Source organism: Euleptes europaea, chromosome 16 (genome assembly GCF_029931775.1).
Source record: "Euleptes europaea isolate rEulEur1 chromosome 16, rEulEur1.hap1, whole genome shotgun sequence".
NCBI classification, from domain to species: Eukaryota; Metazoa; Chordata; class Lepidosauria; order Squamata; family Sphaerodactylidae; genus Euleptes; species Euleptes europaea.
In genome coordinates this window covers 31,803,425-31,815,220 of record NC_079327.1, presented here as the reverse complement: position 1 = coordinate 31,815,220, position 11,796 = coordinate 31,803,425, and the positions used below count along the sequence as shown (strand labels likewise).

The 11,796-nt window shown below is 41.3% G+C and overlaps 1 protein-coding gene across 1 annotated transcript in view; it reads left to right on the top strand.

Annotated features, from left to right (window-relative positions):
* Positions 1-707: 707 nt before the first annotated feature.
* Positions 708-11,796, top strand: part of SLC9A4 (solute carrier family 9 member A4) — a 30,734-nt gene continuing 19,645 nt past the window's right edge. Inside the window, exons 1-7 of the mRNA XM_056862152.1 lie at positions 708-963; positions 2,725-3,188; positions 5,333-5,592; positions 6,665-6,882; positions 9,123-9,325; positions 9,462-9,548; positions 11,209-11,279. Of these exons, the coding sequence (XP_056718130.1) occupies positions 708-963; positions 2,725-3,188; positions 5,333-5,592; positions 6,665-6,882; positions 9,123-9,325; positions 9,462-9,548; positions 11,209-11,279 (1,559 nt within the window). The remainder of the gene's footprint in view (positions 964-2,724; positions 3,189-5,332; positions 5,593-6,664; positions 6,883-9,122; positions 9,326-9,461; positions 9,549-11,208; positions 11,280-11,796) is intronic.

Sequence of the window (11,796 nt, the reverse complement as noted above, 5' to 3'; positions counted from 1 at the left end):
CACGCTCAATGGGAGTAAGACAAGAGGGTGGAGAATCAAGTTGTGCCCCATATAGCATTTGTGCTAGGGTTTTTGCCTGATAAAATTTAAGTGCTGCTGGAATGTAATGTGCCCCTTTGTTCCGGAGGAAATTGATTATTAATTGAGCTGATCTTTTCCCCAAATTAGCTACATGGGTATTATGGGCCAATTCTAATGTAGTAAATTAACACTCAGCTGTGACACTTCTTGATGGCCACTAGATGTCTCTGCCGTATTTGACATTTACACATGTCACGAATGACTGAACTAAGGTAAACCAGGAGTGTAGTAGTGCAGGAGACAGATGTGTGGAGCAAGTTGCTTGATAGCTTTGTAACTGGGTGAGTCTTTTGCATTATGTCTTTCACATTAGGTCAGTTTAAAAGAAGAAGGTGTTGAGCAAGAAGCTGTATTTCTTTTCTTCCAAATGGAGCAAGAGACTCTGGTTGGAAGCCAAGCTCACATTGGAGAAGTTTGCAAGGACCCGGTTTCTTTTTCAGATTAAGTTCAGTTTCTATCTCAGCATGAAATGGAAGAGCCGCTAAATCAGATACCCCAGCAGCCTTCTGCAAGATCAATAAGAACCCAGGACTATAACAGGCATTTAATAGCAGAAAGATAATGCCCTAAGTGCATGTGTACAGCATGTACTTCACACAGAAGCTGAAGCAGTTATTCTTTTCAACATGGGAATTCCAATACTTGTGTGTGTAAATGTTTTGAGCTGGCTGCTATTCCCCTCAGCGAAGGAGGGTTCTTTTGCTGCAGCATCTTCGGATCTTTCGCATGGTAATTCTACCGCCTCTCATGGGCCTGGCCCCTTGGATGCCACTGAATCTGGACGAGATGAGAAACTTCATGTCTTCACAGTTGATTATGAATATGTACAAATCCCTTATGAAGTCACCCTTTGGATACTGTTGGCTTCCCTTGCCAAAATAGGTGAGTAAAAGGTCTGACGGTCTTCTTCGATTTCCATGCAGGAGCAGTAATTAAAATGCAAAGAGTGCAGTTTTCATCAAACAAAAATAACACCTCTGTGAAACATTTTAAAACATAAAATGTGTTTCTTAAACTCTTGGGCTAAGGCAACTGTGCAATCCTAAAAAGAGTTACTCCAGTCTAAGCCCATTCATTTCAATGGGCTCAAACTGGAGTAACTGTTTAGGATTGCAGTGTAAATGTACTTACTATCAAAACTCTAGCGTAAATGTCATATAATGATAATACATAATTTGTTCATGTTATCAGTATCATTTTGTGGCTAAAGATGTTTCTGATAGCCTGATAATTTAAGGTGAGGGTGTGACTACATTGGGGAGGGGCTAATCCTAAATCCAGAGGGGTTCATTTTAAATAGCTGTATCATAAGCAGCACTTCCACACATCTCTAGGTATCTACCACATGGTATCCCTCTAGGGTCAAATCTGTGGCTTGGAGGAAATGAGCTATTTACCAGACTAAACATTAAAAATAATGTGGAAATTAAATGTAAAATGATCCTTTGATCATTTTTATTCCACCCTCATCCCCGGCCAGGCCGGGCTCCAGGCAGCTTTGCTCAACCATGCTTTGTTCAACAGACCTCATATCTTACCAACTTTACTATATAATATCTTTAAGTAAAATGATCTTTTGATCATTTGGCCTTTTAGTGCCATATTTTGCCTCCCATCACCAGTTTACATATGCAGTAGTTACTACAAACAAGCCTAGAAATCTTTCCTAGTAATGCAACTGAGCAGTTCTGGATTTGGACCAGCAGACTCACCAATATTAGCAAAAAAGCTTTATTGAATATAAAATTAAGCAAAAGGGTTTAAAACACAGGTTACAGGTCAGTGGCTGAATTACAACATGAAAATAAGAAATCTGTTTAGCTAAATACTTACTTAAAGATATTATATAGTAAAGCTGGTAAGACATGAGGTCTGTTGAATAAAGCATGGTGGTTGAGCAAAGCTGCCCTGAGGCCAGCCTGGCTGGGGATGAGGATGGGATATAAATTGAAATGATTATTATTATTAAATGGTTCTGAGTAACGGGAAGCAAAGGTGGGTGGAGGGGAGGGTGAACTAACTTGTGGATACTCAAAGTTCAAATAAAAGCTAGCCAGTAAGAGATGACCTCTAGCATCCAATCACCAAGCTGGAACTTTCTGGGTGCTTCATTTTGCATGGTTCCTTGAGGGGATTCTTCGGGGCAAACACCAAAGGTCGTGTTAAATGGGCTCTTAAGTAATGTGAAGCACGTAGGCGCTGGCTTCGCAGTCACTTCCGGAATGACGGTTCAGCATGAAAAATTCAAAAACGTATGCAATTCAGCCGGGGCAATTCAGCCTGGCAAGTGCTGCTAATTACCAAGCATAAATGGCCTCTGATTTTACCCCAGAGTTTCTGGTGATTCCTAGACGCTACCCTATGCCACTACTGGATTTTCTGCAGAAGTGACATTAGTGATGCAGCCAATTAGCGATGCAGCTGGTGTTACCCAATCCACCAGTTGCCAGGCTTGGACTGGCAACCCGAAAGGTCACCCAGTATGTTTTCATGGCTGAGTGGGGATTTGAAACTGGGTCACCCATATCCTAGTCTCACAATGTAACCATTAGACCATATGCATTTCTTGCTAGTGTCTGAGCTCAAGAACAGCCTCCACTGAAGGAATATTTCTAGTATGATTTTTTCTGTCTTTTATTCAAGGTTTCCATTTGTACCATCAACTGCCTCACTTCATGCCAGAGAACTGCATCCTCATTGCGATAGGTGTCTTGGTTGGTGGGATTATTTTTGGCACCGATCACAGGTCCCCACCGGTCATGACTACAAGCATTTACTTCCTGTACCTCCTCCCGCCCATTATCCTGGAGGGAGGGTATTTTATGCCTACCCGTCCTTTTTTTGAAAATTTTGGATCCATTCTTTGGTGGTCTGCTCTGGGGTCCCTCATAAATGCCTTTGGGATTGGATTCTCCATGTATGGGGTTTGCCGGATTGCAGCCTTTGGCCTCCAAGATGTGAATTTACTCGACAGCCTGCTGTTTGGCAGCATGATCTCAGCTGTAGACCCAGCGTCAGTGCTGGCCATTTTTGAGGAGATGTCTGTTAACGAACAGCTTTGTATGATGATATTTGGGGAATCTTTGTTGAATGATGGGATAACTGTGGTAAGTACTATTCTGTCCTACTGCATTTTTCAGCAGTGCATTTTATGGCAGCCTTACAGCCATTTTGCAGCACTAGCAGTCAGCAAGAGAAACATTGCTTTCAGTAGTAGCCAGTTGTTGCTTTTCAGTTCAGTTTGGTTTTTATTGCATATGGCCAATGGTCATTACAAAAAATAAACAAAAATAAAACACCACAAAACTGGATGACAATTGTTAATAAAAGTTACATTTCAGTAACAAATTAAAAGCTTCAGAGAGCCAACATGGTGCAGTGGTTAAGAGCGGTGACTTGGAGCAGTGGAGTCTGATCTGGAGAACCGGGTTTGATTCCCCACTCCTCCATATGAGCGGCAGAGGCTAATCTGGTGAACTGGATTGGTTTTCATTTCATTTCATTAACCTTTATTGGCATACCAAAAGACAGAGATAGAAAAAAACAACAATATACCTCCAAAGGGCAATACATATAAGTTACAAGTCGGGTTAATAAAACTTTGCTTGTTCTTTAAGAACTCCTGTAAGAAATTCAGCCACGGTAGCCGTAATTTTAGGATCATGGTCACTCAAAAGAAATTTGCATTTCACTTCATTACTCCTGTATGTCTTGTACTGGAGCAAAGTAGATAGCAGTTTATCCCGCAGAGTCACATAGAAGGGGCAATCTAAAAGGATGTGGTCAATTGTATCTAACAAGTTTAAACCGCATGTGCATAGGTGTTCATGTCTAGGGATCTGGAGGTATCGGCCTAAGAGCATCCTAGATGGGAATGCATTAACCCTAGCTAATAGAAAAGCGCGGCGATGAGAAGGTATCTCTAGGTTATCTAGATACCTAGCTATTTTACCCAATCCATTATTAAGGTCTAGGGCCGCCGGAGAGCAGATGGGGGGAAGAGCTGGGTTAAAATTCTGCAATTCTACATCAAAGAGACGTTGCTTGATTCTTTTAAAGATGTAAGATTCATTGGCCAGAGCAAGATTATCTAAATCAATTCCAATTTGGCAGAGTCTAGACTCTAGATCTAATCAATATGTCCCATGAGAAATAATGAAGTTCACTTTTCAAGAAATATAAAAGGGAACCTGGCTCAGTTTGAAAATATAATTTGAGCCAATATCTTATTGTTTGAATCCAGGCTTTGGTGGCAATCAAGTTTTGCCCAGTTTCACAACAAATTGTGAAATATGAGACACATTTAGGTATCCCCAATATTTGTCTAAGAAATATGGCTTGGATGTTCTCCACTTCTTGATTAAGAGTTCCAAGCCATAAGGGAACACCAAACAGAAGTTGGGGGAATATTTTCAAATTCAGGATTTTGATCACTGCAGGAACACACTGATTCCCCTTCGCGTAGAAAAACTGCTTGAGTTGATTTAAGGAAATCCTGGTGGCTTTAATAGTATTTTGTCAATGTATAGACCAATTGAGATTATAGTTATAAGTAATTCCCAAATACTTATAGCTTTTAACTATGTGCCATTTGTATGAGGACCATTTTTTGGATTGGTTTCTCCACTCCTACACACGAAGCCAGCTGGGTGACCTTGGGCAAGTTACAGCTCTGTTAGAGTTCTCTCAACCCCACCTACCTCACAGGGTGTCTGTTGTGGGGAGGGGAAGGGAAGGTAATTGTTAGCCGGTTTGAGTCTCCCTTAAGTTGTAGAGAAAGTCTGCATGTAAAAGCCAACTCTTCTTCTTTTCATCAAGAAGATGTAGGAGGAACTAGGTCCAAAATAGGGTTGCCAACCTCCAGTCAGTGGCTGGAGATCCCCCGCTATTACAACTGATCTCCGGGCAACAGAGATCAGTTCCCCTGGAGAAAACGGCTGCTTTGGCGATTGCACTGGCATTGAAATCCATCCCCTCTCCAAATCTCCAGGTGTTTCCCAACCTGGAGCTGACAACCCTAGGTCCAAATCAGGACTGAGATAAGCACCTTGTTGTTGACTGGACAGCTCTGAATCTTTCAAACAAGTCTGAAGGAGCAATACCAGATGACTTATGTATAATGTGCATAATGTAACATGTTAGTGCAGTCCACTAAGTGGAATGGTCTGCTTAGACTCATTTAGGTGATGCCTGCCATGCGCATCTCCAGATATCCGAGTTACAGCTATTGTTTTATTACTTCCCCATGCAGGTCTTATACAACATCTTCATTAGCTTTACTCAGATGCACCAATATGAAGACATCGAGCCAGTCGACATCTTGGCTGGATTTGCTCGCTTCTTTGTGGTGGGTCTTGGTGGGCTGCTGTTTGGCATCGCCTTTGGGTTTGCAGCTGCATTCACAACCCGATTCACACGGAACGTTTCTGCAATTGAACCACTCATTGTCTTCATGTTCAGCTATTTGTCATACTTAGCTGCGGAGACTGTTTACATTTCAGGCATCTTGGCGTGAGTATAAAAAGGAGCTCTATTTATTCAGGAGCCACCTTGGAACAGACTATTATTGCCCATTTGTACCAGGTTGCCTCATATGATCGAGGCAATGTTTGATAGTAGCCATAGCAATTGAGAGACTATGCAATCAGTCCTTTAAACAGGTTGAGTTCTTTTTATTCAATCTGATGCATACTAATGGGTGTAACACATAGTAGCAGGCATTAGAGCCAATACACATAATCGCTCAAGGGATATTGTGTCAGCCCTCTACCACATACCCAAATCCTGACTGGATGGTTTGCTGAACACTATCTTTTTAAACTGCTTGCAGAGGGACCCTAAGAGTGGGACTATCCACTATATCGGCAATTATCCCAAATGCATGTTTGCTGGAGAATGCAGAAAAGAGTAGGGACTATTTGATAATGAAAATAGAGTTTGGTTTTCTATATCTAGCAGGTGCTGGCGCAACCATCTAAAGGCCTGCTCCCTTCCAAACATCAGAAGAGAGTCAAAATACCAACAAATGTTATTTTCCTCTTAATTAGATTTCGTTGCTTACTTGTATAGGAATCTGAGAGCAAGGCAGTGATACAACGAGGATATTCATTTAGAAAGTGCAGATGCAGCCAGAACCTCATGGATTAAATCCAAACCCTGATTTCCAGGAACACTTGCCCAGCTTCAAGGCACAGATCTGTCTACCTGACACAGTTAGGAACACCTAGGATGTGGCGCAAAAAAGAGGACTGGACCCTCTCAGTATCTTGGTTGAAGGCACTTATCCATATGACGATTCCATATAAAGGTTGGGCATTGGATTTGACCTTGAACTGATGTAGGGCAGCAGGGACAATCTGCCCACCGTGTACATGGATCTAGTCTTCAACCAGGATCTTGGTGTGCAGTGAATGCCTAAATGACTACTTAAGTACATTTCGTCCAGAGGAGTGATCTCCTCTGGAGATCCCCAAGTTGCTAGCGGGCCTCTGCTCTTCAATAGAAAACCATAGTTTTCTTCCTCTTTTTAAATTTTGCTGTTTCTAGTGGTTTAATCCTTTCCTTGGTGTTTCTGAATCAACAGGATAACTGCATGTGCAGTGACTATGAAGAAATACATAGAGGAGAATGTTTCTCAAAATTCCTATACGACAATAAAGTACTTCATGAAGATGCTGAGCAGCATTAACGAAACACTAATATTTGTATTCATGGGCGTGTCCACAGTCGGACGGAACCACGAATGGAACTGGGCCTTTGTTTGCTTCACACTGGTCTTCTGTATGCTTTGGAGGGCGCTAAGTAAGGAAGTATTTTAATCAAGTCAGACCAGGTGGATGGAGTTCTTTGCATTGTTTAAAGCATCGTTAAGTGGAGAGGGAGGCTAGGAAATGCAGAGCTGACTGGTAGAACCGGTTGAACGAGGAGCTCAACAGGTGTGCCCTGTTGGCCAGGCCATTTCATGCAGACCCGTACTTCTGTTGAGAGAAAAAAAATGGCCATAGAAGAACAACACTGGGAATGCTGTACAAAGACATTACCTGGCAAAAATAAACTGTTTTTCACTCTCATGTCTTCCCAAGTGTGTGCATTTGAATGAGAACAGTCTGGAAATCTCAGAAAAAATCTCACTACACTGACCCTTTTGCTAGGGTTGCCAACTGCCAGGTAGTAGCAGGAGATCTCCTGCTAATTCATCTGATCTCCAGCTGATAGAGATCAGATCACCTGGAGAAAAATGGCCGCTTTGGCAACTGAACTCTATGGCATTGAAGTCCCTCCCCTCCCCAAACCCTGCCCTCTTCAGGCTCTGTCCCCAAAATCTCCCGCCAGTTGAGAAAAGGGACCTGGCAACCCTACCTATTGCTCAACAATGCTTTCAGGGAACTTTAGGTATAGTGGAACCAGTCATACTAGTTGTGCTGGGATAAGTTAAGTAGATTGTTTTGGGTTTTTAAAAGTTTTTTTGGTTGGAGCTGGTTGCGCAGTTAAAAGGAAGAAAGAGGCTGAGACTGAGACTGCCTCTGGGAAAGAAGAAGCCAGTACCAGAAGGACTGACTCCTTACAAACAGAATCAGAAATCAAACAGAAGGAAGGGAGTTATTTTATGCCATTAAAGGTTTTGGTATTGGTATTGGAAGAAAGTTATAAATGCCTTTTTAGCTTAGAATAAACTAGAAAGGCAGTGTAGTGGAACATGTAGTTTGCACTGAATAATTCCTTAAAGAAAAGTTATTTTAAAATATAACATTTGTTTTTGACACTAATTTTTATTTCAAAGCCTAGAACATACATACTCAGAAGTAGATACTCCATTACAACTAATAATACAATATTCTGGAAAAAGATTAAGTTGACAACGTGTCATATACCATATAGTAATGTGGCAAATGCATTTTATCACTGGTTGATGTTACACACATCAGGATACACTGATAATTTAATACCAGATGTTTGTGTGAGCAAGTTTCCATGTTGCAAGACCCATGGTTTGTGTTAGTAGTTTACATCTGGCCACACAAGATATAAGGTTTTCAAATTTCAGATATAAAATACCTGGTAAAATGTATTTCCGGATGTGTTTTTTAATAATCATATTTTGTAATTATGACCATTGGGGAAAGCCCAATGGGCCAAAACACATATGGTCTTGTACTGGTCATTTATAATGAGTGTACCAACTGTGTTTGATAACCTTTGTAACAGTTTATACTGGTGGTTTTATATGTAGCCTGCATTCCAGGCCCAGTGTTTTCAACAAACCTATTGTGTACACTATATATTAAATATAATTATTTTGTTATAGATTTTATAGTTTCCAGCTCAATCTCTTCATTTCTGTTAATTCATTTGAATATCTTTCTCCCCCTAAACTATTCACAAATGAAATGACTTATCTGTAGATACTGGAGGGAAAATGTGAGTCTTGTCAATTAACACTATTTTGGATTTTATGTAACTAGCTAAGCAAGGATTACACTGGTCTGTAATATAGAATGCAGACCACTGGCTGGGTGTACATGATTGGTGAGATTTCTCCAATCTTTTGGAGATACATTTTTCTGAGATTCCTAGACTCAATCTGAGGAATGTTGACTATTCTGTAAGATTGTTAGTGATTTTATCCTACTAAAATTTCCAGGGTTCACAGTGCATGTAGATTCAAAGAGATGTAAGTCTGTAGATAATAATATAGTGATGTTTTGAACCTGTATTTTCTATATTCAAATCCAATGCTTATACGGTTGCCAACCTTCAGGTAGTAGCTGGAGATCTCCCACAATTACCACTAATCTGTAGCCAATACAGATCAGTTCACCTGGAGAAAATGGCCGCTTTGGCAAATAGACTCTATGGCAAATAGACTCCCCAAACCCCACCCTCCTCAGGCTCCACCCCAAAAACCTCCCGCTGGTAGTGAAGAGGGACCTGGCAACACTAAATACTTAGCTACTGTATGACAATATGGCAATCTGTGTATAGTACCGGTGATTCATTGATTATTTTTCTTGGTCAATGACAAGTTTTTGTTCCTCTCTTAGGTGTGCTTTTTCTCTTTTGCATCAGCAACAAGTTCCGGACTTACCGATTCACTCTTAAAGACCAGCTTATTATCATCTACAGTGGGGTACGAGGAGCCAGCAGTTTCTCACTTGCATTTTTGCTTCCTGCAGTTTTCTTCCCTAGAAAGAAAATGTTTATTACTTCTACTATTGTAGTGACATATTTTACAGTGTTCATCCAGGCAAGTAAATTTCTTCATCCATTGTCTAATGGGTTTGTTTTGAGATTTATTATGAGGTAAACACTTTCTGTTCACAATGTAATGAATCATTTGATGTTGAGTTAAAAGCATTCCTCTCTCTTTGTTCCAAATGAAGGGTATTACCATCAGGCCACTTGTAAAGTACCTCGGAGTTAAGAAGACCAATAAGAAAGAGTCCATCAATGAGGAAATTCATGTGCGAGTAAGAGATTTTTTAAAATGTATTTTTTAAATTGTACAAGAGAAAAGAAACAACTACAATTTGGGGATCTATGAAGAATTGTAAGAGGATGAAATAACTTGGAAATATCCAGATCTCCCCTACCAAAGTTTATGAGCACTCAAAGGGCAAATTAGGTTGATTTGCCCTCTCCCTTCTTTTATTTTGCCTTGAGTGTCCTATGCTCCTAGATAGGGTTTCCAGGTCCTCCCCCTTCACCAGTGGGAGGTTTTTGTGGGTGGGGTTGGGCGGCCATACATTATGTGCTTACCTCACTTCCAGGTTTAGTCCCGGAAGCGCCACATCGCGAAGGGGCCCTTTACTCAGTTTTGAGTGATAAAGAGCCCCTTCATGATGTGGAGCTTCTGGGACTAAACCTGGAAGTGATGTTAAGCATGTCATGTATGGCATGTGCAGCCACTGCTCCAAGCAGGCTGCAATTGCCCGCCAGTTCCAGCAGCCTGGCAACCCTACTCCTAGACATATTTATTCCTCATCTTGCTGTTTTTAATTTGTTTTGGCTTTTCCTATTGCGTCATTTGCAAAGTAATATTTTTCTGCAGAGCTGTGCATTTTAGGGATGTCTACCTTGTCTATTGGTGGCTTGATTGTGTTGCTTTTGTGCTTGTCACAGGAGCCAGCCACTGCACTATTAGAGTACCGTAAGTGATGAATGAACACCCTCTGGATGATAGATATAACTATCTTCCATGGTATAAAATTGCTTCTAGTGCATGAGTCCTTGTTCCAATTCCTGCCAACTACATTTCTTGGTGGGGAATTGGCATGATGAGTGTACAAGGCTTCTTTATACAGTACAGTGCATATAGCTAGGATTGCCAGCGTCCAGGTGGTAGCTGGGGATCTCCTGCTATTACAGATCTCCTGGAGAAAATGGCCGCTTTGGAAGGTGGGCTCTATGGCATTATACCTCATTGAAGTCCCACCCCAAACCTTGCCCTCTTCAGGCTCCACCCCCAAAATCTCCAGGTATTTTCCAATCCGGATTTGGCAAACCTACATATAGCCCAATACTATCCATAGTGAGTGACAGTGGATATAATCGTTCCCAACCCTGTTTTCTGAGATCTTTCCAGCTGGAGGGAAAAAGGTTTGAAACCGAGAGACCTTCTGGATGTAAAATATGCCCTCTGCCACTGAACTACGGTCCTTACCCATATAACTGTAACAGGCTAGTCAAGGTAGGTACGGTATGTATTGCAACTACTACTGCAGACATAGATTTTTGAATACAGGCCCTTGAAGCTCTGAAGACCAGCTGGCATGGGGCACTTCTATTACAGCTACTCTTTTGAATTCCGCCGGTTGTGGCTAATCTTGTTAGACTGTAGTGTAAACTTCAGTTTAGCAGCAGTCAGCAGAAATCATTTTATTATCCTCTAGAGCAATTAATATTAGGCATTGATATATATATATCATAGGCAAGTATCACAATGTCTTATTTCAGTAACCATGTTTTAAATACCTTGCATTTCATTCCCTTTTTAAAAAAAAATCAGCAGTGCTAGCAAAGCAATAGCTTTGAATGGTTTAAATGATATTATTTGGCTAGGATATACATAACAGTGTTAAAGGTACTGCTTTGACATTAGACCTGTTATTTAATGTGGTGTCTTTGTAGTTGATGGACCATTTCAGTGCTGGAATTGAAGATATATGTGGACATTGGAGCCATTACCAACTGAGAGACAAGTAAGAATGCTCTATAATGTTGGAAAATGGGTAACCCTAAAACACATTGATCTACACCCAACCACATCCTGAAAGGCACTTACATCCTCTAAAGAGGTGGTGGCGATTTCCATCAGTTCTTTCTTCCCCCACTGCAGAGCATTATTATGTAGTTCCTGGGAGTTTGCTGACTCTAAGGATGTTGGTGGGGGTGCTCAGTAGGCTGCTGTGTAAGGTGGGAATCAACTAAAATCTCCACACACTCTCAAGAAAGCTTGAAGCACTTACATTTTCTTGACTGGATGGTTGGATACAAGCCACTACATTCTTTTTCATCCCAATTTATTCCATTTGCCACTGCGAGCCAGCATGGTATAGTGGTTAAGAGCGGTGGTTTGGAGTGGTGGACTCTGATATGGATAACCGGGTTTGAGTCCCCTCTCCTCCACATGAGCGGCGGAGGCTAATCTGGTGAACTGGATTGGTTTCACCGCTCCTACATATGAAGCCAGCTGGGTGACCTTGGGCTAGTCACAGC